This window comes from Oenanthe melanoleuca, chromosome 1A (genome assembly GCF_029582105.1).
Source record: "Oenanthe melanoleuca isolate GR-GAL-2019-014 chromosome 1A, OMel1.0, whole genome shotgun sequence".
Lineage (NCBI taxonomy): Eukaryota > Metazoa > Chordata > Aves > Passeriformes > Muscicapidae > Oenanthe > Oenanthe melanoleuca.
The window spans coordinates 46,387,422-46,415,420 of record NC_079334.1 but is presented as its reverse complement, the minus strand read 5'-3'; the positions used below and the strand labels follow the sequence as shown (position 1 = coordinate 46,415,420).

At 36.0% G+C, this 27,999-nt stretch overlaps 1 protein-coding gene across 3 annotated transcripts; it reads left to right on the top strand.

Moving 5' to 3' along the window:
- The first annotated feature begins 79 nt into the window (after positions 1–79).
- On the top strand, positions 80–26,802 carry TFEC (transcription factor EC). Of its 3 annotated transcripts, XM_056481901.1 has the most exons (8): positions 837–910; positions 3,400–3,585; positions 9,809–9,887; positions 11,620–11,734; positions 12,591–12,647; positions 16,855–16,930; positions 25,054–25,201; positions 26,115–26,802. In XM_056481901.1, exons 4-8 carry the CDS (start codon positions 11,662–11,664, stop codon positions 26,493–26,495), a joined length of 735 nt encoding a protein of 244 aa, XP_056337876.1. In that variant the 5' UTR covers positions 837–910; positions 3,400–3,585; positions 9,809–9,887; positions 11,620–11,661; the 3' UTR covers positions 26,496–26,802. The 3 variants fall into 3 exon arrangements, with proteins under 3 accessions (XP_056337874.1, XP_056337876.1, XP_056337875.1); XM_056481900.1 differs by lacking the exon at positions 9,809–9,887; XM_056481899.1 differs by lacking the exons at positions 3,400–3,585; positions 9,809–9,887 and having other exon boundaries at positions 80–910.
- Positions 26,803–27,999: the final 1,197 nt, after the last annotated feature.

The following is a 27,999-nucleotide window of genomic DNA, read 5'->3' as shown; positions in this document are numbered from 1 at the left end:
GAAAAGAGCTTGTGGGGAAAATCCTCAGTTGCTGCATGGCTTGCTTGTATTTTTTTTCCTCTGGCATTTGGAAAAAAAATCTTGTGTTGTACAGGTATGGAGTCAAAGTTAGATCAGGACAGGACAGATAGATGTTTTCCTTCTTTAATTTTTATGATTCTATTAACTACAGCTAGCATAAAGTTCTGATTAAATCTGTTAACTCCACATTTGATTTTGGGGAGACACTATTTATTAGCAAAAGCATAGTTCACTCTGCAAAACCTCACTGCTATTACAAGGTCTTTGAGATCACAGTTTCTCATCATAACACTAATAATTTGTATTTGTATTAATTATTTCTTAAATATTGTTCGTGACCATCTGGATGGATTGCAAAAGCTGCTGTCTGTCCCATTCTCAGAAATCATACAGAAGGAAGAAATTCAAGTAGGTATGCTCCAAAGTACTTTATTTAGTAAGTGCTGCAATTATTCAGCCATGAAGTAAACCCAGCTTTCCATTAGAGGAGCATATAACATTGCTGATCTAGGCAGCCCCCTGCTGCATAATCATGAGTGTTTTTTATTTAGTGAATACTGATGTAATCTGGCTGCACTTATAAGTTGATAACATCTGCTAAAGTTCAAAACCATTTTAGAGAAAGGGCCAGAGTAAACATTAACAACCTCATTTGCTTAGGTTGGCTAACTTAGAAAGGCTGCATAACATCAATGAAAATGCTTTGTCAATCACATTCTACACTAGATTAGTCTTAAAGTCCAAGGAAGAATCAAAGTTCACCTAAGTATATAAACTTCTGTCTAGCAGTCTCTGGTATCATTTACAAGTTTAACAAAAAAGAAAAATGAAGGAGAAGGAGCTGTCAGTAGCTATTGAGGAAATAATAGACGCCTCAAAAATAAAACTGGTGAGCAAATATTTTCTTTCTCTTCCTTTAATTCTATAAAAGTGTTAGGTAGGAAATTGTGTCTTTCAGTTGCTTCAATTGCAAAAAAAACTATCTATGAAAAGCACAAATTCAGAACTCCTGAGGCCTGTTTCCTGTAGCTGGGAGTAACTTTTGTTATCACTGCCACTACTGTTTTGAATGTCATACAAATGTCAGATGAAGGTTTGCTTTTGGTATTTTACACAATTTAGTAGTTTGAGGTGGAAATGGGCAGTGTACAGCCCTCCTGCCTGCACAGTTTACCTCATGCTGTGGAAAAGGTATTCACAGAACAGAACATGCATTACTTTGGGTCAGGAGAAGAACTGTGGTCTATTTTTACATAGCTGCAGCATTCAGAAACTCTGCAAAATGACCAAAAAGTTCAGCTCTGTCTCCAGCACACTGGCAAACCAAGGTCTACTAATGCTTCTCTGGTTTGGGGGTAGAACACCCTGACTAAAGGGAGTCAAAAGACTCAATCTTCATGCAACTGAAGTAAAGTTACCATAACTTTGAAACGAAGGGAAAATGTCTTTCTTCCTCTCTCTATTTTTCTCATTCTAAAAGGTAAATAGACAGAAATGAAAGTATTACTCAAAAATATACAGTTTATATGCAAGTACCTTTTATGAACATGGTCTTTATCTCGGATCTCAACATTGGTTTAACAGTAGTAAGAGAAAAGGATAGTTAAAACAAGTTTCTAATTCTCCCAATATTAATTCCTTATCAACTCCAAGCCCCTGTGTAGCAGGATCTGCCAGAAAATTCCTGCTGTTTGGGGCCACCAAGAAGATTCTTTTTTATCCCAAAGCCTCTGCTGCATCTTATGTTGTCTGTATACAGCAATGCAAGACTTGAAGTCCTTAGGACATGACAGGCCATAAAGAAGATTATATTAAGCTCACTGCTGTCTGCAGCATACAGGTTATGATGCCTTCTTGAGAGAAACTTTAGGAATTTCTGTCAATGGCATTTACATAGGTTGAATAAAAGACTTGTGAGTTCAAAGCTAACAACAGTGGCCACTTTGTTCTCCAGGAGCAGTCAAGGTTTTTACTGAAAGACAGAACTAGCTGGTGGAAAACAAAGATTTCTTGAAGTCCATTTTGATAAATAAACTTCTGAAAGTACAACTGATTATTTTAGCAATTCCTTTTCCATCAGCCTAGGCCTCCAATGACCTTTAATATATGTGTAAAATAGCTTATGAAGTAGCTATTTACACTATATTTAAATTTATATTTATAGATTTTATATTTACATCAGAAACATAAATTTGTGAATTTATCTGAATTCAAACACTACAGAAAGGATTTTCAACCAAAATGAAGTTCTGCATGGTACACCCATGTGAATCCACTAGAACACAGAAGTCTTACTGTAATGTGTTTAGAGACTTAGGTGTTAGATGACATCTCAGAGGATATAATACAAAGCATATAGTATATAGAGCATATGATATAAATAAATATGTTTTTCACTTCTCAGCCTCAATTTTTCCACTTTTTTTTTTGGTGCTGACCTTTTTTCATCGTTTTTAGAGGAAGAATGTGAATGATTTGATGTGTGTATTTACATGCTGTATCCAACAAAATTGAAGTAAGGTGGAACCAGGAATAAGTACATTAGTTGGTGTTACTTGTGAAATAATAGTAAAATAGCAAACATTTGCCATTTAATTGCCACCTCCAGTTTTCAGAACCTAGGGGTTAGTGGGCAGTACTCTCATGACTTAATTTCCAGCTGCAAGTTGGATGATGACATTACCAGAACATCACTTCACTTCTGGACTGTCTGTTAATTTTGTGACCAGAAAAGACAAAAAGAGCTAAAAACATACACTTAAAAGGTGGTAATTCAAAGAGCATGTAAGTCTTGCAAAGAGTTGATTCTCCAGAAAATTCCTTTACTTAGTCATATTTGATCAGACATTTATCTAGACAATGGACTTCTATGTATATGATCAGGGCAGAAATGTCCTATGACTGGAATGTGAAGAGTTCATTTTTCTCTGATGAATAATGAACCATCTTGATGATCATTATTGGAAGATAAAAAATGAACCAGTTTTCATGCATAATATATAATATCTGATATATCAGAACATTAAGTCCCTGGGTGAGGATTGTGTAATTATGAAGCACGTTAAAGATAAATATAGAAGGAGATACAGTTTGGTCAGATGAAAACAAATCTGAGAAGGACAGTATTTTCTGCTAGTCTCTTTACATAATAAAAAGAGATACTGGAGTATTTTTGAATTGTTGTTGCTGAAGACCATATGTACTCAAACAGAAGTATTTTGTATTGCAGTTACAAAAGGACCAAGAAAATTTACCTGTAAATGGGGTCTTCTAGATTCTGAAAACAGTATAGTACAACTTCTTTGGCAATTGATAGTGCAAACACATCCTTACAAATAAAAAGGATAACACAGTTTATGTTTAACTTTCTTCAAGCAGCACAGCCATTGAAAAAGAAAGATGAACCCTAGTCTTTCAAGCACAAGTACTTGACAAGATTATGCATCCTGTCTGCAATAAATTTGAAAAGATGAAAAGTCACAATTTATTAAAACACACATTGAAGATACAAGAACTGCCCCAGTTTTCCCCTTGTTCAAAACCTGCAAACACCCATTACACCAGGTATTGTAATTTAGAAAATGGATTTGTTAATATGTGTTGATATACATTTATTGATCAACTCGCTATTTGGCAGAATTCAGTTCACATTTTGATGTCAAACTGTGAATTTAAGACATTGAAAAAGAGTTCTGTTTATATGTCACGAATAAATTGTACAGGCATGTCAAGCAATTAACTGTGTTTTTATGTTTGGTACCCCAGTAACACAAACTTTTACAAGATATGTAAAATGAACTGTGGACTCAATTTCAGACTGAGATTTTTGTATTTGTAAATGTTTTAGCCATTTTAGACAACTAAAACATGTCAGGTATCTGCTTTTTGAAGATATACACAGCCTCCATCATCCTTGAGTAGTGACATCTTTTGGGTATATGGAGAGATGTTTCCTACTGGAATTAATCTTTTTTTAGCTAGTCCTGCATTTCCAAGGTTTGCTGTTGACAACTTTGTGTATGAGCACATTTTAGTAAAAAGCAGTCCAGGTTCAACTACAACTAAAGAGACAATAAAGCTTTTTTATTTAAAATAAAAAAGATATTAATGAAGTGCACCAATAACCAATCCTTGATCTCAGTTTACTTAATACTTTCATTAGTGATCTTGGTACAAAAAATACATTTATGCTGATGAAATTTACTGAGTTAGCAAAAGTAAAAAATTTTGCAAATACAAAGAAGGATGAGGATATCATAGAGGAAGAATTATATGACTGTGATGACAGAATGGTCTAAATGGAAGGAATGTAATAGTACTGAGTGGAAGGTCATTCATTTAAATACTAATAACAGGAATGTCTACGGTAAGCTGAGAACTCATTAACTGGAGATGACAGAAAAAGATCTGGTTACATTAGTTGTTCAGAGGATAACTATAAGCCATCAAAATGATGGGACTGTGTAAAGGAGATAAATATCATCTTAGTATCCATCATGAGACTGATTTCCAAGAGACACGAGGAAATATCCAGTGTGGGATTCACTGGGCAAAAAACTCTTTGAATGCTATGGGCAAAAAAAGGTGTCTACCCTTCACAAAAACTAATTCAAAGCAGGAAAAGTACAGAGATGCTCTTGTTAGAACATATAATTGAATAGGAAGTCTGACTAAAGGATCATGGCCTGTCCAACTTAGCAAAGCCAAGTCTTAAGGGAGCTGTGTTCACTCCCAGTAGTCACCTGGAGATGCTAAACAATGGCATATGCATTAAAGGAACACAAACCAAAATAAAATTTGTCAACAAACGGAAATAAAATACAAGCTTTTTGACAGTAACTTGCAATCCTTCAACTTTTTTAACATATTCCAAATAAAAATATTGGGGATGTGAAACCTAATTGATTTTAGAAGGAGCATTATTGGCTCATGAACTAGATTATGTAATGATAGGTTAAATGAACTCAATGTCCAGGAAATTCTTTCTATACCAGACTGGGAATTGCCATTTTCAGCAGAATTCTTAAATTAAGAAAACACTAGCTGACATTGGGAAAGGGTTGGGCTGTTATTTTCTAGCTGTGCAACACTGTGATACAACCATGATCCTTAAAAACTTGAATGTTACTGTAAGGCAAACACATCGTGCAAAGATTATCCAAAATGGAAAAATACTTAAATAATATGTGATCATGCAAGTGAACACTGTTGTGACAAACCTTTTCAGGGACTACAAGTGAATAGGTGCAGAAAACCTGTATTTATACATTTTATTACTTCATTCAGAATCCTTCTCTTGGAAATATGGAAATGCTATTGGTTTAAGTCTTCTTTAAAATTACATGATATTTACTAACAGCTATCATACTATAAGATTTGGAATACCACATAATTACCTTTCCTAAGGCAATGTCTTTCATGTAATGTTTTCCTTTATAAATCCCCCAAACTTGGTATTAGAGACTGCAAATTGTGATCACAGCTGTCCATTGCTAGCCATCCATGCTGTTAATAAACCCTTAGTATTTGCTACACAATCCTGCCTGCACAGCAGTTCAGACCCAAGTACTGAACCAAACAATTTTCTCTTGATGATCCCTCCACAGTTCTTCCCTTGGACACTGTCAGCAAGCACAAGGTCACAGGAGCCTGTGAGGTGTATTCACTCAGGTACTCCAGCTGAAGTTTGCTTTTATAATTGGTCTAAGCTTCAAAGTTGAGTATCTTTCAGGACTGAGACCCATGAATGGAAATTCTCCTGTTCCAGTCTTTGCACACAGGCATTGAAGATCCCATGACACTTTATACAAAAGGAAGAATGTTAACCCCAGTGTCCTTGCCAAATGCTAACTTCGTTAATTACAGTCTGCTTTCTTTAATGCTCCTTGCAGTTTTAATTAGAAATTGTATTATTCTCTTCCTATACTACATTGTCACTGCTTATTCCCAGTTAACTATTTGCTGTGCTAAAAGGTGTTGATATTTTGTTCAAATCTGGCTGTATTTCAAAAGTAGGAAAGATGACATATTATATTCTGCTATTTTAAATATTTCTGGTCTCAGTCCTTATAGCAGCTCTAAATTCCTATATATATATATATACATAAATATAAGTATCATGAATGCAAGGTTTGAAAATATGTGACTTACAAGGACTTCTCAGAACAACACAGGTGTGAACCTGCAAGATAAATGATTTGCTGGTACCTAGGAATTTTCATACCCAGATATCTATGTTTCCACATCTAAGCTGAAAACAAGAACATGCTTTTGATATGGTGGAATCAGCTGGATTTTTAAAGCATTTTGGGATTCATCAAGTTTCGTAGTATTATAGAATTTTAAGATCATCATCGTACACATATTGTATAATTGTGCCATTTTAAATGATTTGCACCTTTAGTAACATCATGTTGAATTTTTGTGAAATTATATGTATACATATATATATATATATATATATATATATTAATGTAGGCCTGGAAAGCCTATTTGAAGCCTCAGTACTGCAAAAACTTTCCCTGCTTAAATGATAATATAAGCAATAAATTGCATTACAGTTTATGGAGTTTTGGTACATCCAAACAGCAACATGTATTTTGACTCACCATTTCTGTAATATATTGTGCTATATATTTTGATTTTATAATTTGAAAATTAGTTGCTTACAGATGTCTACATTTCTAAAAGAACTTCCTGCTTTGTCACACAAAAAGTATGTTTCCTCATGTTGTATCAAAATTGGCCAATTTCTACTATAAGATTGCTCTCAGTGTTCAGTAACATTAGCAAAGAAATTCCTTGGAATTTTCTATCCTTGATATCAATGCAGAGCAAATACTTTGACACGTTTTTTGACTGTATTTTATAAAACTCTCTGGTAATCAGAAAAATGATTAATTTCAAGGGAAGTATTTCTGATGTGATTTTTAAAATAAGAGTTTATTTGGGAATTTTCACATCAGGAGCCCAGTGAGGGTTCCTGAGAAGGTGCACAGGGGAGGCCTGCCATATTCACCCCAAAGTTTCTTCAGAGTCAGGAATAAGAGACAGAGATCATTCAGTTAATTTGGACAGGTCATATTAATCACTCTCTATTGCTTCTCCTGGTCCTGCATCCTGGCCAAGAATTATTCCTTGCACACTAATTCATGGTAGATTTTTTGTGCTAACTGTGAATGAGGACAGTGTGTCAAAGGGAGACCACCAGTGCCACTCTCCACATATCCACTTACCTGTCATGGTGGCCATTACAATATCATTGAAATTTCTACTAAATTCACAGAAGAAAGAGACAGATGCTAATTTTCTAAACCATTTCCTGTCACCTGGGTCAAGGTGAGAGGCCTGTAGTTCCTCCATCCTCCTTCTGGCCCACCTTGTAGATGGGTGTTGCATTAGCTCCAGTACCTGTGACCTCCTCAGCTCTCAGGACTCCTGGTAAATGAGCTAAAGATGGATCAGTGGGTTCTGCCAGCTCCCTCAGGGCCCTCAGGTGCCTCCTTTTGGGCCTCATGAACCTGTGTGTGCCCAAGTGCTATAGCAAGGCCATTTCCCTTGGGTTGTGGGTGTTCATTCTGCTCTGTCTCCCAGGGCAGGTGGCTGGGTACCCAGGGAACAAGCAGCACTAAAGACTGAGGCAAAGAGGGCATTGAGTACTTCGGCCTCTTCCTCATACTTTGTTGTTGTGTTTTCTCCCACATCCAGTACAAAAAGGGAGCTTCTCCTTACCGCTCTTTTGTTTATAGAAACATTTTTAATTGTCTTACAGCTGTGGTCAGATTAAGTTCTAATTAGGTTTTGGGCCTTCTAATTTTTTCCCTGCATAACCTCACAACATCATTGCTGTCCTCTTCAGTTGCCTTCCTCTTCTCCCACTATGCTTTTTTCCCTCAGTTCCAGCCAAAGCTGTCTGTTTAGCCAGGCCAGTCCTCTTCTTTTGCTCATTTTTTCACACATGAAGATGTCTTGCTCCAGCACCTTTAGCATTTCCTTCCTGGTCCAGCCTTCCTGGACTCCTTTCCCCTCCAGGACTGTCTCCCAAGGGAGTCTCTCAACCAGTCTCCTAAACAGGCCGAAGTCTGGCCTCTGAAAATCCAAGCCTTGCTGATCCCTTCCCTTACTTCCCCAAGACTCAAAAACTTTATTGTTTCACAATCACTTGTGCCCAAGGTGGTCTCCAAGTGTCACATCTGTACAAGTGCTTGCATATCCACTAGTCACCTCCCCCAGCTGGTTTGCTCACCAGCTGTCAGGAAGTTACCTGTTACAAACTCCAGGGATCTTCTGCACTGTTTCCTCTAGGCTGTTGTACTTCCAGACAACATCTGGTAAGTTGAATCCCCCTCAGGAATGAGGGCCAGCAAACACAAGGCTTCTCTCAGCTGCTTATAGAATATTTCAGCTGCCTCTTCATCCTGGTTGGGTGATCTATAACAAAGTCCAATGAGGAAAACTGCCTTGCTGGCTTACCCTCTGATTCTTACCCATAAACATTCAACTTTATCATCTGCATCATTAATCAAAACACTCCCTAAAATACAGAGTTACCCCACTGTCTCTTCTTGTCTGCCCATCCCTTCTGGAGTAAAGCTTATGTGAATCCTTCTAATTAGTGAGATGATAGACTGTGGTCATCAATAGTTGAATTACTTGAGTTTGGGCTTCATTTTCATCATCTCCATGATTCTGTTTTCCGAATGGCTGATAAAAATTGTGAAACCACAAGGGGAAGAATGCTGGAGAGCATCTGCATGAAACAAAGATGATATGGGACATTTGGCAGAGATGCTTTGCAAACAGAATTAGACAAATTAGAGGGTTGGACAGTCACTGAATGAAGTTTAACAAAGGCAAATCTTGTATCCTGCACCTGGTATGGGGCAACCCTGCATATATGTACAGAGTGAAAATTGAGATGCTGGAAAGAATCACCACAGAGAGGGACCTGGGGGTCCTGGTCAATGGAAATTTGAACATGAGCCAGCAGTGCCCTGGCAGCCAGGAGGGCCAGCCCTGTCCTGGGTGCATCAGGCACAGCATCACAGCCTGGCAAGGGAGGGAATTGTCCTGCAGTTTTATGGAACTGCCTCCACCAACTGTGTAATTGAATTCAGCTGAAATGTCTACCTGTGGTTTTAAGTTTAATTTACTCATGTTCTTTTGAACCGTCCCACAATTTTGATTTTTGAGGTGTGTTAGTACTTTTTCCTTGCCAGCTAAATTGGCCACTCATGAACTTTCCTCTTGGATTTGGACATTGTCATTTAAATTCATACCTTTTTGAATAGACTATAGAAATTTAACCATCTTCCAAGGATAAATGTGAATTGATGTTTGAATATTAGAAGTAATCAACTAAGTATCTCATGTTTGTGTCAAACTGTGGTGCACAAGCCTGTTTTTTTTATTTATTGCATTGATAATCTACTAAATTGAAGATGGCCACCAGTTTCATGCAAAATACTGAACTTATGTACATAGCTGTGTGAAATATGTAAAGAATGACAAGTATGTATTTCTCATTTGTTAGATTATTTATTTGATTATATTATTTTCAGTGGTTACTATTTCCTAGCATTTTACAAAAATAGTGGCCTAAATCACAGAACAGCCTTGCCAAAGTCCACTGGAACCTGGATGTGTAGAAGTGAAGGAGTCACAATGAATCTCAGTTTTTTATGTCATTCTGTTTTCAGATAATTTCAATAAACCAAATTAATTTACATGCATGTAGGAAGTCATTAAATATGACTAGAGCTAATACGAGCTCATTCTTTTTATGTAGTTATCCTACCACTGGAACAAAGAAAATGCTGCAGTGAATTCTGTAATACTTGTCAGTTTACCCCTCGAATGAAACAAAGGTACTTAACGTGAGAATGCTCTTAGTATTCAAATCCTGCATATTAAACATAGCTTGTTCTGAGTAATACTCATCTGAATTCCAAACATTCTTTTCAAAAGTATTTTCATTGAGAGATCAAATGTATAAGCAGATTTTCAAAGCTGACTTGTAATGGTATTCCAGAATTTGCAGTTTTCCCAAGTAATAAAGCTCTAGTTTAAAAATGAGCACATTATTTATGTGGGTTCAATAGGAATTTTGATTGTTTCATTTCACTGTGTGTAATAGAACTAGGAGAATTTAACTCAAACTAGAATATCAGATGATCTAGTAAAGTTATTAGTTAATTTAATAAAACCATTATTTAAAAATAAAGCTAATTTAAAATTTCAGTTTTAACATAAAGTATAGGAAGCACTGCCATGGAACAATTTCACACTGAGCAAGTAATTGGGAAAATTGTCTCCATTCAAATTAACTTGTGGTGAAACTCACAGACTCTACAAAAAGAGAAATTACATGAGTATGAAAAAAGTTGGTTCCCAGCAGACCAATGGTTGCTGTCTTGAATTGCCTGGAAAATTCCAGGTTGTTTCAGGATCCATAGGTGATGGGCAAATCTGTAACAACACATTTTCTTGTATATGAAAAACAATTTTCTTAAATAACTCCTAATTTCCTTTCATGCTTTTCTGTCTGAAGTCAGTGGTTGTATCCACATTTTTTTTCACCCACTTTTTAATCCTTTTGGGAATTTTGGTGTTTTTCTTTTGTTTACTTTTGGATTTATTTTCTGTTATCTTGGCCATGTGGACCCAAACTCAGTTTCTGAGTCCTTGGGTGTTGGACATAAAAAAAACCCAAAAATCAAAGCACAAATTTTATATGCATGATAAAACAAACAAAAAAGTTTTTCTTTTACTGCAAAGGATCAATGGTGAAAGGTTAATCACAGGGTCACAGAAACTGAGCAAAACCTGAATTGTTCTTCAGTAAACTTTTACATATTTTACAGTTATTTCATACATGTAAAATTTTTCAAGTGATGGGAATCCATGTACTTTAGCCTTACTTTTTTTAGAGTGCATTCTATGGGCTTATTTAAATAATATTATATTATTAAGGGAATAAGGATACTGGTGTTCATGGCTATATTTTATACATGTTAAAACCATTAGATTATCTGGTCTATCCTGACAACAGTACAGTTGCTTTCCTCAAAGCATATTGTCTGATGTTCTGTACACTCTAATTTTAACTACTGCATAGAGGTAGGTCCCTGAATCTCTATATTGCTAGACCAGGCCCCATAAGAAGTTCCAATTTAGAGTTTAGAGTTGTGGTTAAAAAATCCCACTGGGGAGTATGGTTAAAATCAGCATGGTAAAGTTGACTTTCAACCTAATGCATATTTGAAGGGCAGTCGTGGCAACCCTGGATTTAGAAAATATAAAGTAGAAGCAATTCAAAAACTGACACTGTGGCTCATATCTTGCCATCACTGTAGATCCAAAGTCCACACAAATGGCACCTGAAGAAAAATGGCAGACAGTGACCCTTTGCTTTCAATTTTAGTTAATATTGTGTAACAGGAAACCTTCCCTTTATGTATATCTACATATTCCTTCTAAAGAAAACCAGATTCAAATCCAAAGGTATTTGCTCCTTGCATGCATTTTTTTTTTAAATCTTTTAAGTCTTTTACCTATTTTAATTTTTTTTCCTTATTCTTTCCTTCCCTACCCCTCAAGCTATCTAGCAGCATTTTGGATATATATAACAGTGACCAGGGAATGGCACCAGCTAATATGGGTCTCACAAATGCTTCTTGCCCAGCTAATCTACCAGTAAAAAGGGAACTCACAGGTAAAAGAACTCTGAGATTTCAGTATATAAGTGCATAAGTGATGGTGTGTGTCTTAAAATTTGAATAGATCTTACCAATGAAATAGTAATTAAATTCCTGAGAATTTTCTGTTTGTGGTTTCATTTAAGGAAAAGAGCAAAGATCAAGGAGAAATGTTTTCTTTCTGTTCTTCTCTTTAGCAATTCAGAAACCATGTTTGCCCCATTTTTATGACCATGATGCTTCTAAAAAACCTTAATATTTTAGGAAAAAGTATATTCTTCCACATGTTGGCTCCTGACCAAAAAATGTAAATAAATTATCATCTATTAAATTTGTTTGAGGGTAGAACAAATAGTTCTTTTAAAACTTTACAAAAAGGCTATTCAAGGTAAAGCCATATTAGTGGATTAAGAACTTTAAAAGTTACATTCAATTAATCCAAAGAATGCTAAAAATCATGTACAGTTTATTAATGTCACTCAGAGGAAACAGTGAGTTCATTCAATATCTTACAAATCTGATTAACTCTTGCATTATGGGATATTGAAAATCCATATTCACCTTAGTGTACTGTAAGTTTTATCCTGATATAAAATACAGGAAATTGGAGAAAAATACCCCTCCATGGCATTTCTACATTCTTAAATTTTTAAAAAGTGCCATAAAAAAAAGTTAAGCTACCTGCCAGACCTGCTTAAAATTTAGTACTGGTAGCATAAAGGTTTGCCTATGATCTGTTTTAATAATAAAAATAGTAATGCAGTAAAAGGACTGGTAGTCTAGTCTTTGAGACAAGAAGCCATTTTCAAAAAATGAATGAAGTACAGGAATTACATCTTAAGGACTATTTTAATAAATGTTACTTTCTGTCAGAAGCAGATACAAGAGCAATGGCAAAGGAGAGACAAAAAAAGGATAACCACAATCTCAGTAAGTATATGTTCATCTTCCATCTCATTAAATGGAATGTATGGAGAATGCAAAACCATTATACATTAGCTACCACATCTCTGTTTTTCTTTTAGACCAGCATCTCAGCAGGCTAATCAAATTGAACTCAGACTGCAAACACAGTCAACCATTAAGCTTTCTTGAAATTAATTTGTCTCTGAACTTTTGTCTTTCAAAATGCTTTGCATATTGCAATTAATTTATTTCCATATAATCTCCTGCCATTATTTTTTCACAGTAGCACACTTTACTTGATGTTTTCTCTAAGAATTCCAGTGCAAAGCAGGCAAGAAAGGAGGCAGGTTATGAGAAAAACAACAGTGAAAATCCAGTCTTTGCACTTTATTTACTGAAGCACCAAAGCAAGAGGCTGTATCTTTTATGGGTGATGGGGGAGAAAAAAAAATTTACATAGGATATCAGACAACTTCTAAGTGGTTGCTAAGCTCTTAAAGTTATTGAAATTGTATTTCACCAAAGGAGATCAGTGCAGGACTGTGTGAGACTCACCAGTGTTCTGACTGTGCCACACAAGCCCCATAGCCTTGTCATCTGGGATACACTTCTGTTTCCTTTATGGACAACACTGCAGCTATGTACAAATGACAGGCATTTTGGTTCTAGAGGAACACTCTTAGAACACAGTGAAATTCATAGTTCAGTGTCTAAATATTAGGATTGCAAAAATAAAAAAACATTATAATTTATATAGAACAGAAAAACATCAGTTTCATTACTGGGAGAAGACTGCATATAAAATTACACAATTTTCTCCCCTAAAGTATAATTTGAAACAAAAAGCCTTCAGGATTCTTTTTGGAAAGTGTTGAATAAAGCAGTTACAATTTTCAAGTTCTCCTTTCCAGCTCTTCCAACAGAAATAGTATGGGAGTTGAATTCAATGATCCTAATGAATCACTTCCAAATTGAGATATTCTATTATTCTATGAATTTAAACCTAAATTGGTAATTAGTTAATAGCCACTATTTACATCTTTATTCTCTTACTTCTATCTTGTTTCTCTGGCTATTCCAGTAATCAAAGAGAGATATATGGCTTCACTTGCATGAAACTACATACCTGAAAGTATAGATCCACTGGCACAATGTGCTAGCAATCACTGTGGGCAATCTTTTGCTATTTAGGATTTCCAGACCACATCCTTATATATTTGCCTGTAATTTTCTTTCTGTGTATTACAGACAGACCATGAAGATTTTTAGACATGTTGTTAGCACATAATCTCTGAAATGCCAATGCAGCTGCTGTCTGTCTTGTTAGGGGAGAAATGGAGAGTTTTGCTGCACTGATAAAGAGGGTGGGTAGGAGTTATCTGGAGCTACAAGGGGAGAGGCTCATCACAGATACATTAGGGATGCCAACTCTTACTATTGCCTCCATTGTTTGCTTTGGCTTGTCATGGTCCTTGCTGATCTCAGAAGAAATGTCTGAGAACTTTCCTCACCACTGGCAACTAAACTGAAGGTTGTGGAGATACTGCTGTGGACAGGCAGCATCTGTTTTGGCTTGGCTCCAGGTGTTTACTACAGAGCTCAAAGGATCACTGGGCATAGCTCTACTGTCTAAAGGCTTGGAAAAAATAACATGTCTCATATAAAGGCTTTATCAGTGTGATTTACTCTTTTATGAGGATCAGGCTTCTTAGTGAGGATTTGAACAATCAATTTTTGAAAGTTGATTGGAATTATACAAACTTTCAATTTTCAGGTTGAACTAAGGTTTAAATTTCACAGAAATGTTCTTGCATGTTCTAATAACATGAAGTAATAAAGGCACTAGAAAAGGAAAAAAGTTCATTTTGGAAGACTGTATATTGAATAAAACCAGGAAAAGGGATTTAGATTTAAGAAGTGAAACCCCTTTATGCAACAGAGTTTAAAAATGTACTTAATGTTTTTGACTTTGGGGTTTTTTTGCTTCCAAACAAAGAATGTTATCTCATTATCCTGTCCATGCAGTTTGAAAAGTAATTTTTTTAATTTGGCTTATGTATAGTTTGATGCTTGAAATATTACCGATAACTCAGGATATCTCTGGAAAGGTTACAGACATACATCAGGAAAGTTCTATTGCAACATGTTTCAAGCCTAAAAATCTCCCCTCCTAACTCATTGACACAACCACTGGAAATTTCTTTTCAGGAAAATATGAAAAAACATAAGGAAAAGAGAATTTTGTTAAGTGTTCACTTGTAAGGATAATTTTTTCTTTGCCTTTTATAGCTAATGCTTAGTTGACTACTTTTTGATTAATATCTTACAGAATTTTCCACGGTGTGAATATTAACTAAACAACAGCTATTATGCCATAGGACATTATAGTTAAAGCACATTCTTCAATTTTTTTAGCCGTGTCATTATTTTGCCAACACAACTGAAATACATCTTTTAAATTTTCCAGTTGCTGTGTGTTTTTGTACACTGGGCTCTCCTACAAGATCCAGCACATTCATTCCAATGCCATGCAGGGGTACACTAAGCAGTACAGTCAGGAAGATTATAACCCTGTCTTCTGAATATGTGAATCACCACCAAAAAGCCTGAGATGCTTTAATTTAAGTGAAATTCCTGTTTCTGCAGAAAGCAGGACAAGATAATACATCCCATCGAGGTAGAGCACTTTATCAAAATAAATAATAACACTCAGGTTGTTCCCAGAACTTGAATCTGCAAGGGAGGAAATAACTGACTGCTGCATGAACCTAGGAGATCACAGACAGGAAGCAAACCATTCTGTATACAAGAAGAAAAGGACTAAGAGTGATCCAGGTGTTGGGCTGAGGCTGAAAGTGACATTCTCATAGGAGAAGATAGAAGTCAGCCTTGGAAGACCCACCAGGATGCCCTTGGCTGAACACTTGTAACTTAGCTCTACTGAGCTTTTTGTATTTATACTCAAAATTAGGCCACTAGACTTAAAGTGAGCATCTCCAAACACAGGGCATGTATCCATTCTGCCTGTGTTCTAGGCTGGCCAGGGCTGGTCAGACAGTGCAGTAGCATTAGCACATTGAGCCCAAGGTAAGGCCTTCCAAGATGCAAAGGACAGGAGGAGGAGCTGAGTGTGGTGTTAGTAATGGAGAAAAGCTGCATCTAGCTTACTCAGTGAGATTAGATTAAGGTAAAGTGGAGGCGGTGGACAAAAGTGTGAGCTCACACCAGTAGAACACCAGTAGAGAATGCTGGTTTCTGACACCCAGCAGTGCCCTAATGGGACTACATTCTCACTGAATACACTTTCTGTGTCAAAATTACATACAAGTAATTCCTCAAAGCAATGAGATGTTCTCTGGACCTATTCACTAGAAAAATGTAAAGTTTCTGTAGGATCATACACACCAGTCTGGATACCAGTACAATGCTGGTAAAGTGAATTGAGAGCACACAGACAGGGTATTAATTTTAAGAAATTTGTTTTTTCTTTTTTCATTCCAACTAAATTATAAAGTGAACAAAGATACCCTACATAGCTTGTCTTAGGAGAAGCATAAATTTAAATCCAGAAAATATATTTCATTGTTTAAACCATGGTGGTTTTTTTTTTTTTTTCATTTTCTCTATGTTTAAAACAATCATCATAAATGTTTTTGTACTGTCCATCACCAAAGGAAACAGATTAAGTGTTTTTGGGACATAATCTTGCTCTATTTCAGTGAGGGAATATGGTTATAGTTATGAACTCTCTGTGGGTTTTAATGCTGGCAATTGTAAATAAGGGACAGTGAAGCTGTTACCTTGTGATCTGTAACAGAAGTTCTGCCAAAATATCAATTTCTGGATAAATTGTCTTGTATCCCTGTTGAAGTCACTAGCAAGACTCCACTAAGCTGAAATCTCTGCTCTGTGGGAGCATAATGGAGAAAGAATATATAAACATCAAGGAAAAAAAAAGCTCACATTTAGACAATGTGTGACTATTTCATTCTCTAGAAATCTAACTGTAAATGAGGGAAAAACCTATAGTTAAGATAAGATACAGATTGTACTAATGATAACTTTTCCTGAGAGTAAGTCAGAGACAGGTAGGAGCTCATTTTGGGACTTCTATTTGAGGAAGATTTTTTCTGCATATTGACTAACATGTTTTTAACTAATTAAAATGTTTTATGTTGATATTCTCCTAAAAGATTTCACCATAAAAATAGTAACTGTTTCTTTTCAACAGTTGAAAGAAGAAGAAGGTATAATATTAATTACCGAATCAAGGAGCTTGGCACACTCATCCCCAAGTCTAATGATCCGTGAGTTCAACTCTCTTTCCTATAATAATGTTTATAGTATTAATACAGCAATAATGAGACAGTTGTGTATACCAGCTATAGGATTGAGTAATAGGATACAAAATCTTCCATACCAGGCCACTGGCTTAGATCAGGCTGTTGAAGTAACAAACCTATGACAGACGTTTTGTGCCTGTTGGAAAAACTTGTGTGAAAGCATGAAATAACATGAATAACATGAAAGCAACTTCAGGGTGTTTAAGAGAGACTGCCTCTTCAAGGGAAAACAGACAAACAAACAAGAACCAAAAAAGAAAAGATAAACCAAACAACAGAGAGTCCATCTCTCTGCTCCAGAGCACAATTGTGTGGTGTCTCTGGAGAAGGAAGTAGTGATGCTTTCAGCTCTTGCCATGGCCCTCTAGTGGGATAACACAAAATTTATGTTGTTGCTGTCTGCCCTTTGACTAAGAGGAAAAAAAAATCAATTTAAGAGTCTGCAGACTGAGCATTTTTCCAAAGTCCTCAACTGAGTGCAGCAAAAACACCAGTCCTAAAATGCAAGGATAAAAGTTATAATTGCTATAATTGCTATAATAATATCATTTTATACTAATGCATATACTTACAGAAACACAAAATGCATATTGCTTGAACTATATGTGCATTCCCTTAAAGCTTATATTTGTCGTCAACAGGAAAAAAAGCTGCCTTGTAGAAAAGCCCATTGCAGGATTAACAATAACAATTCAGAGTGATTTTTAATGCAGAACTTTAGCCTTAAATTTCTCTTGTCTGTCAGGGAAGACTTAAGACAATTCACTGGCATGATTGTGACTTGCATAAAATTGATTATACAGATTTTGTCTATATAATTTGCATATTAATACAGATGTGCATGATACTTCAAATGAAAAAAAATCTATTGATATTTCAGCTTTTTTAGCTTTAGCACTAAGAAACTTTTGATTACATTAAGGATTTCTGCAACAATACAAAGCTGTGTGAGACTTACACAGGTTAAAAGGTTGCCTTTACTTGAAGTGAAGCCATCAGAGAGAAAGTTAACATATTGCATCCATTTTAGAGAATTCACAAATTCATCTGCTTCTGTAGCATCCACCAAAGATTGGATAAATGAGCATGTCTTTTTATTATTAATATGGAATATGGGGTTAAAGCTGAATTTTTAAAAAAGTGCTTAAAGTACTTAAATAAAGTTTGGGCCATGTGATCCATTGCAGGCAGAAAGTGATAGAAGTGTTTTAATTTTGTTGTGCATCTTTCAGTATTCAATACCATTTGGGCAAGTAATTGAAAGATTTCTCAGAAAAACAGTGGATGGCACTGTTGGTTTGCAGCTATAAAGCAAAAATAGAAACTGGCTACACAGCAATTAGAGATGGGCATGGGGTACAAATTCCAGTTGCACTTTTTGACTGCCTATAAATGAGTTTCACTTACACGTTTTGGTCTGGATTCAGGTTGACTTTGCAAACTTAAAACGTTAATACCTAGAGTAATCATTTAAGTTTTTTTAAAATTATTTACCTGGATCTGCAGTTCTGCTCCAGTACGTGGATGATGGACTTCACCCTTAGTTTTTGGTGCTGTTTCCTGATGAAAAAGTTTCAAGTCTGGTTTCTGAAATCATTGCCTTATCGTGTATTAGTTTGCAAACCCATGACAGAGCTCAGCAGTGTGACCAGACCCAGAGAGGTTTATGCTTACAAAAGCAAAAGGTGAACTTAAGTATCTCACATTCTGAAGACTGCTGTCTTCAAAAGGCTGATAATCAGTACTTCTTTGGAAAGCAGGCCTACTGAAAAGCTTTTAAGTTGGTGCTAAGAAAAAAAGGCATCAAAATGTGCAGGGCTCTTGAAAAACCAGGTTGCAACATAATCTTGCTATAGATTAGTGCAAGGATAAATAAATTCAAAGAAGTGTAAGCACTTCTTAAAAAAATTGTATTTTTAGGTGGGAATATATTAATTTCAACATGCTGTTTTGTTGGCTGATCAGATCAAAATTATTGTTACCTTTTGGTATGGTCTTGTTTTGTCAAATCATAACTCAGCATCCTTATTCTCTCTCAGTTCTTGCTTTTTACTTCATAAAAACTTACTGTGCCCCCAGACTGCCCCCTCTTCATTGAAAGAGATTTATCATTGCTTACAATACTTCATCTGTAAAATTTTATCACACTATATCACATTATAGCATTTTTGCTTCATATTGATTTTAGAAGATTCTTCTTATCGTGGAAACTTAGCTGTAAAAGGAGAAAGCTTACTGATGCTTAGACTAATGACAGTGAAGAAAATCAGCCTCTGCATTGAGGAGCAAATACTACTATAACTAAGCCATTGTGGTTAGCATGCCTGTCCCAGATGGCTTGCTTCAAGAAGATTACATTCAGAATCAGAAACAGAAAAGGGCATTTTTATGCCATTGGAAACCTTTTGTGATTTATATTTCTTAGAAGTGCTGTGCGGGGTTTTTATTTCACTTTTGTTTTGTTGGTTATGCAGTGAACTTGTTTGGCTCCTGCAGAGCTTCTGCAGGGACTTTCTTTTGACTGGATTAAACCTCTATTCTTTTCGCTTTTTTTTTTTTTTTTTCTTCTAATTTAATGATGAAAAGTGTGGATTACATTACATAAATGAATGGGTGTTTTAAGTTCACTTCATCAGCATTAGAAAATGAAGATAAGTTACAAAGAACTATGATTCTTTTGTTTAATTTTCAATGCTTAGATATCCAAGTGCTAGATGATTCAGAAATGCAAATGAGTTTTATAGAATAATTCAAAAATAGAATTTAAAAAATGCCAGAAATAGTAATATTTTGCTGAAAAACTCCAACCTGCTCCTTTAATTATATCTCTCTTTCCATCTGTGTTCAACCTTTCAGAATCCTCCCTTTAGGTGGTTAACAGGATTTCTTATTGTGATGGAGTCCAGCAATGCCTACACAAGAACAGTTTAATGGTAGTTGGACTTAAATTGCCAGAAAGCTAAACAAGAAAAAGCCCCTTCCTTCAATAATTCTAGTAGTTTTACAGAACTGAATGTTAAGAGAACTGCAGGAATTTGGGCAGAAGCAGAGGGTTGCTCTCACTCTCTCCTTTCTGGTCTCTGCATCTACCTCTGCCTGACCTCTGGGATGTCTGTGGACAGACCCTCTACAGCCAGCACAGACACATTTCTTGCAAAGGAAAAGCCTGTGTACACTCGTGCTGTTATAAAGTGGAAACTTGCTGCCTCTTTCAGAAGGATACGCTTTGCAATTGTGCAAGTCCTCAAAACAAGTACAAAGTCCTTCCAAGTACTTCCTTGAGCAAATTTCTTTAGTTTAAAGCTAATTTCTCAGGAACAGGGAAAGAAATGTTCTGCAAGCACAGTTTCAACTTTGCAAATGTGTTTGCTATTAGTAACTGGCCTGTGTTTTTGGCAAACTGTAACTATCACGCTCTCTCAAACACTGCTTTTATTAATTAGTTCTGATTTAGATGACCAGATACTCCCATGCTTCCTACAGGAGTTCAACTTCTGTAAACTAGTGAAGTTCCTTTGACTTCAAAAAAGTTAAATTAATGGCAATGAGCTGAAGATCAGTCTCTTTTCTGTGTTTCATTTTTCCAAAATGGGAAACTCTACTTGGTAAGAGTGACGTGTTTTGTGCTGGGCATTTGAGTTTTGTAGAGAGATTCAGATGTTAAAGTTAGGAGGAGACAAGATTCAAAGGCTATTAAAACACTATGTGTTTTTTTTTTTTTTTTTGTTTGTTTGTTTGTTTTTGTTTTTTTTTTTTTTACTTTTCCATACAACTCTTGTTATTTTTGGTAAACCTCTGTTAATTAAGCTAACACATCTTTAACTTGCTAGAAACTTCAAATTACCACGTGTACACACAGGAGCAAAGAAGCAATCCTCGTTTGCAAAGGCCATTTCTGATGGCCAGACTGGCAAAACATCTTACTGCTCTCAAATGACTTGGCTTGGATTAAAATTTCCCATGTATTTCAGCATTTACAGGATGGTGCCATGCATGCATTTAAAAAAAATCAAGACTAAGAAAAACAAAAGTAAAATTAAAAAAAAAAAAAAAAAGCAGAGCAAATTAATAGAACTGAAAGATCAAAATGAAGAAAAGAATTCCTGCCATATCTGAAGATAAGTAGGTTTATATCTAAGTTTTTAGGATGCAAATCATTAAAAATGCAAGTATTTTGTCTGTTTTTTTATAGAAGCTTCTAATTAATTGAGTAACAACTGTTAGTGATTCCTCAATTTTTAAAGGCTCTGAAAATGTGCTTGTAGGGGTTTTCATTTCAGTTTTTGTCTCTAAGCACAATCTACAAATCTCTAAAAAGCAAAAACTACAATCTCCTAGTGATATTTTTAGAACTTTTCAGGTAGTTTTGTTCACACCAATTTAGAATTCATTGTTTTCAGAGAAAAAACAGAAACCAAATAACTGATCAGAGAATTTCTGAATTCTTCTTATGCACTTTTTGTGCTTTGACTTTATCCGATTTCAAATGCTGAGATGTTTTTTTCTTCCCATCATAGACAAATCTGCTTGCCTGCCTGATATGCAGAGGTAGAGGCACTTCAGACTATTGGCATGCTGGAATCTCACCTTTAGCATCCCAAATTGCCTTCATCCTCACCAGCTGCACTGTTGCTCTTCCAGCCCTGCACATCTGCATAGAGCCTCTGTTGCTCTGCAGCACTGTCCTGTGACTGCTGTGTGGTGCTCTGGGCTAGAATGGATGAAGAGGGTCTGTGATGCAGAATCAGCACAGACACCTTCAGTATTTTTGTTAGATCCTGGTAGAGAGAGACGGGAAGTGAAATACACGTTGACTTCTAAGGTCACCAGCTGTTCCTTTGCTGTGTTGCCTTCAGATACTGGAAGGTTCAACTTCAATATTCTTCATTTAATGACACCAACCAGTATATGTACATAGGAGAAGTGATGTAGAAGCCATATGTGGGATATGCACACAGGCACAGATACACACATATGTACACAGCTTAAGCAGTCTCTTCGATAATAATAGCAACCACTGCATTTTTATCCCAGCTCTCCATTGTAGTTTTGCCTCTCAGATGTGTAAGTATTACCACAAGAGATATCTATCCACATGTATCTCATACAAAAGTTGACCAGATCCATCTCTCTGGCAGTTTGAATCCAGGAATTAATCTTTCAGTAAAGATTTATTCAAAATTGTGAAAAAAAGTCATTATCGTTGAAATAAAAACTAAAGCTGTCAAGGAAACATGAACTAAAAGTAATCCATATCACAAGGTGATATTAAGTGTAACAATTAAGTATAACAAGAATGAATTTAATAAAAGAAATATTCCAAATACAGTTATGTATATATGGCTTATTCGTATGTCAATCAGAAAAATCAACCAAAAATAACTTTCTCTGATTTTGAATTAATAAAATTTTATAACTGACATGAGATTATTTTAGTGAAAACACTATGAAATATTTTCTAAATATGTGATATATTCAAATTTTTCTGCTGCTATTACATTTCCTCAATTATTTCCATTCTTCCAGCTAACGATTTGTTTCTAATTTCATAGGCTGTATCTTTAGGTTCAGACCATCAGTTCAAACCCTAGTTTTTTTTTTAATACTTATTTAAGACTAAACTCCTTTTCAAGGCAGATTGTGTTTCTCCATATAGCATGTATAGCTCATATCTGAGATGGGAGTAGAGAATTCCCGTTTGAAAACTTCTTGTCCTATTAACTTTATTTCTTTTATTTAGTTTCTTTATTCATGAGTGGCCTGGTATAGAACAGATAATTTACTGCCTTTCAAACTCCACTGCAATTTAGTAATAAACAGGGACCTCTCAGTATTTTACCTAACTTTCCAAAGAGGTGTGAAGACAATGAGACTGACCTAGTGACAGTGGTCAAAGATTTGTCCAGAAAATATTCATACTGAAAGCTTCCTTAACCTTTACAGTTTAAACATTTAGACATAGGTAAGCCATTTGAGAGGAGAAAAGTCCTCTCCTAGGAAGGAGCCCATGGGATGCTGTCAAGAAATTCTGTCCTCCCACCTGCTCAAAGGTACAGGGACTGTAAGGAGAAGGCAAAAGGACTGCCAAGAGATGATTCATCCATCATGGGGGAGATGTATTCTGCTCTTGCCTCCCAGTCCCACCTCTGCTCCAGCTTTTTTGACCAGGCAAAGTTTAAATCAGAATACATACCCAACTATGTTTTGGCTTTGTAGACAGTAGGGTTGTAGACAATGATTATTTCCTCTCTGATATCCTCACCTTCTAATCCCAAAAGCTGTGCATTTCTGGCATGCAGTACTGAGAGAAGGGTAGGTCCCAGCATACTGGAGTCTCAGATTGTGTGCTGTCCAGAGAGAGCTGACATTTGAGTTAGAGCACTCTTGGATCAAGAAAATGTTGCTCCCAAATCTCTAGCAAATTAACTGAAGTCTATGATATGCTTAAACACTGTGATGTTTTATCCCAAATAATTTTATGTATTCTTCTTAGTGTCTTAAAATTATCAGCTCCATAAGGTTTTATGCCTAGCAAAGCATGAGGAAAAACTGGATGGTCTGGGTCCCTAAATCCTGTACCTGCCTGGTTTTTGAACTATACTTCCAGAAGAAAAAATAACTGCAGAAATCTCTGAGGGTGCTTAGCCTCATGAGGGGCAATGCAGGGGCAAGTGCCAATCTCTTCCCTCCCGTGACCAGTGACTGGATCCAAGGAAATTACATGAGGCTGAGTCAGGGAGGTTTAGGTTGGATATCAGGAAAAGGTTCTCATTTCACCCAGTGGGTAGCTGAGCACTGGTAACAGGTTCTCCAGGGAAGTGGTCATAGCACCATGCCTGGCAGAGTCCAAGAAGTATTTGGACAATGCTCTCAGGCACAGGGTGACTCTTGTCCTGTGCAAGGCCAGGAGCTGGACTCACTGATCCTGATGGCTGCTTTCAACTCAGCATATTCTGTGATTCTCTGAGTAAGGGAAAGCGATAATAGCTGGGCATACCATTTTTTTTCTCTCCTTAAATGACAGCATGTAAATATATGTCTGGAATAGGTATTGAAAAAATGCTTGTCCCTCCCAACATCAGATTCATACTTGTTTTAACATCTTTTCTTTCTCACACTTGTGTTAGGGACCGAAGCTTGGCAAAACTTCTGCTCAGCCTAAGCAATCTAGTTTGGATAAAGCCCATATCTCTGTATATTTAATGCAGTGAACCCATCCTGTATCATAAAATACTGAAATGAATTAGAAATTAAACATTTCCAGCAAAATTCATTTTAGGTCCAATACCTTACAAAAAGGAATGCATGAAAATTTGATAAATGGATATGTGAAAGTCTTCAAAGAGTTTCATTTGAACAAGCATTTGTTGTTAGTAAGGCTACTTGTAAGCTGAAAGTCAAACCACAATTTCCTGAATGATGGGCAGGTTTAATTTAATTTTTTTGCAAAGCTTTTATTTTGAGTTGGGGTCTGCATGTAGCTTTAGATTTTAACTTGGTTTTTATATTGTTTCAAGATTTTTGAACATGATTTTTGTCATTCCCTAATCATTATGGTTATGAAAGTGTGATTTTTCTGGTCTGTCATCAATGAGGAGTGGCATTCAGCACAGATCATTTTTTTCTCTACAAGCATAAAAGCAACCTCATTAGTAAGTCAGGTAAAAGGAGTAGTATATTCAAAATGATCTTTAAAAATTTAGGCTTAAGTCCTCAGTAATGTATATTTCCTAGTTCATTAATGCAGAAATACTGCACATAGATTTTAATCTTAGAGTTAATAATAAAAGCAATTTTCACTAAAAATATAAAAACTGTAATGGTAGAATCATGATATTGCATTTAGCTCTCCCACAAAAAGTCACTTTATTACTTTCTTTTGACACTTATTTTCATTCTGGGATTAATTTTACTATATAAGGGCTTCTTAACTATTCTATTAAAATTTCCATTCAGAAGCAATAATATCTAAGAGTGAATAATAGTCATGTAAATCATTATTTCATATTAATGTAAAAGATTTTGTAAGTTCTTATGAATTCTGCTGACATGCACAATTGTGAAAAGGTTATCTCTACATTCTGCAGTGATATGCGCTGGAACAAAGGAACTATTTTAAAGGCATCGGTGGAGTACATCAAGTGGCTACAAAAAGAACAACAGAGAGCCAGAGAATTAGAACACAGGCAGAAGAAATTAGAGCATGCTAACAGAAGACTTCTACTTCGAATTCAGGTTTGTACAAGTGTTGCCATGAACTACAAAGCTTTCTCTGCACTTATCCCCCACCAAATTTTGTTAATCTATATGATTTTTTATCAAATGATGTTTATTAAAAATAAATTTATTTCTGTGTACATGGGGGAGGGTATTCTTTAGATTTCTGGGAAATTTCTTTGATGATTATACCTGACATAAAGTAACTAGTGGAAAATTAATAAAGTATTTGTATAAACAGTTTCATTATGCATGTGCTAGAAACAAAGAAAGAAAAGAAAAAAAAAAAGGAAATAAGTATATTCCTGCAGCCAAATATCAATACTGGACACAAAGTTCTCCACAGTATTTTATTTTTCCCTATCAAACTATTTAATGTATTACACTCATTGGTAAGAGTGTCTTATGTTGTATCTGCTTTTGACACAAAGAGGCAAACCATAGTCCTTCATGGCTGGAAAAGCAAGATTCTAATATAGACACAAACCTATGGAAATGGAATGGGTAGATAGGTAGATGGACATAAAACCGACCATCTTACAGATAATGATTTACTCATTTATCTGTATAATATAAGCATTATCAAGTAAAGAATCTTCTTTTTCTCTGGATAGCAGTTTTATAATAAACTATCAAGTTGCAACATTTTTCTGCAACCTTCATTAGATTCAGCATGCAATGGTTTTAGAGAGGCTGTCCTACCTCTTCTGTTCCTGTAGGATAGTTTATTAATGACAGAAGGCGATATAAAAAGACTTGAGTGGCAAATTTTCTTAGATAAAAAAAATTAGTATTTAAAATTTTAATCCCACAATTGGGCAACAGGTATAATAAATTTTCGTGGATAATTCTTATACTTTCTGCAATTGTTCTGAAGAGATTGTTTTTTCCTTTAAAATTGTTGTCTAATTATTTTTGTTTGGAACATTAGGAACTGGAGATCCAGGCACGTGCACATGGCCTTCCCGTCATGTCTTCACTCAGTGCTGTCGATTTAGCTGCACAGGTCATCAAGCAGCAGTCTTACCCAGAGGAGAACTCTGCAGACTACCCTCAACAAATGCCTCTGGCACATGGACAAAATTCTGCTGTCTGCGATGGATCCACAGCCTTTTCCGATCCACTTTCGCACTTCACGGATTTGTCCTTCAGCGCAGCTTTGAAAGAAGAACAACGACTGGAGGAAATTTTGTTGGATGACACAGTGTCACCGTTTGGAACAGACCCACTCTTGTCCTCCACGTCTCCAGCTGCATCAAAAGAGAGCAGCAGAAGAAGCAGCTTTAGCACAGACGATGGAGATGATTTATAAAAGCAGAAAGGGTCTCATACTTCTCTAAACCACTTGTTAAAAGACTGAGTTGAACGTAAGCGTAGATTACGCCTATTTTAAATACCTATAAGGAGAGACATTGTAAAAATCAATTACTACATGGCAAGGGTTTCAATCAACCCTTACTTCACAGGAAAATAACATGAACTCATGTCACGCTGCCCCAAATCCACTCTCTGTTAGCAGCTAATATTGGCATAAATGTGTCTTCACTGGGAATATTTTTGCAAACACTTCATGACTTTTTACAATACTATGAAAATGGTTACTACAAAAGGAATACCCATGTTGCAAAACTGTATTCAAACTGTTTTCAATCTGCTTACACTTTTCTCTGCTACAAATATGAGTTTTAGCCATTTGCTAAATTCTTTATTTTTTTATAACGAAAAAGTCTACAAAATGTGAAGCAACAGAGAACTATTTAAGCTGGGAACTGTAGAGATGTTACAGGTTTTAACATCTAAAAAATCAGATGATAATGCTTTCACACAACTAAGCATGAAGTTTAAACTATGTGGGCTTCTCTTTCAAAGGAGAAAATCCATCAAGCTTTCCATGGAATCCCATTTCATATGTAGAAAAAGAACACTCTTTAAAGTATATGTTTTAATGACACAGAATTAAAATGGAAACTAACATATTGACAGTGATTCAAATGAACTCAGACAGAAAAAGACTCAGCATTGCGGCAGAAAGACTGTGTGGATATACAAGACAGCACAGACACTCCATGTTACTGTTAGCACAATTTAAAACAAGCACTACTTGTGACAGTGCTACGTCAGCTACTTATTCCAAGAATATTCAAACTGTGTCCTTTTTTATGTGGAAGGAATTGGAAATCAGATAGAACACTGGGCTGTTGGATGACACTTTCAGTGTCCTTTGACAGCACGGTGAGATTTTTCCAAAGGGAAATGTGCTTTTGATCCATTTGGAAGCAGAAAGAAATGACAAGATTCCCATTGCATACACTATAAACAACAATAATTTAATTTCGTATTTGGCTTTGGACTCCCTGCAGAAAAGCTGGGAAGACTTGTCAAACTGAAGGGAATATTCAGAAACACTGATGTGATGCACTACCTCTCATAACCAGTTTGCTAGGAGGGGGCATTCAGAGAACTCACTTCTATACACAGTGACGTTCCGGAGAGTGATGTACATTCCTGAAGAACATAAAGTGCAACCATTCCAATTGTAACATTAAAACATGGGAAAATAAACTGGAACAGGTTCTTCATAGCTCTTTCTCAAAGCCAGAAGATCACATTAGGGAGTCACTATGGTTTAACCCCAAGCAGTAACCAAACCTCATGCAGCCACTTGGTCACTGCCCAGCCAGAGTGACTGGAGAGAGAATTGGAAGGGTAAAACCTGGAAGGTTCTTGGGTTGAGACAAAGAGAGTTTAATTGAGAAAGCAAAAGCACAAGTGAAGCAAAACAGGGAATTAATTCACTGCTTCCCATGGGCAGTCAG

What these genes read in the sequence shown, in the direction of transcription:
- TFEC (XM_056481899.1), top strand. Translation starts at nt 848, where the DNA reads ATGAAGGAGAAGGAGCTGTCAGTAGCTATTGAGGAAATAATAGACGCC. An exon ending in ACGCCTCAAAAATAAAACTG is followed by an intron (nt 911 to 11,619) that starts GTGAGCAAATAT and finishes CTACCCCTCAAG; the next exon opens with CTATCTAGCAGCATTTTGGA. An exon ending in AAAGGATAACCACAATCTCA is followed by an intron (nt 12,648 to 16,854) that starts GTAAGTATATGT and finishes TCTTTTCAACAG; the next exon opens with TTGAAAGAAGAAGAAGGTAT.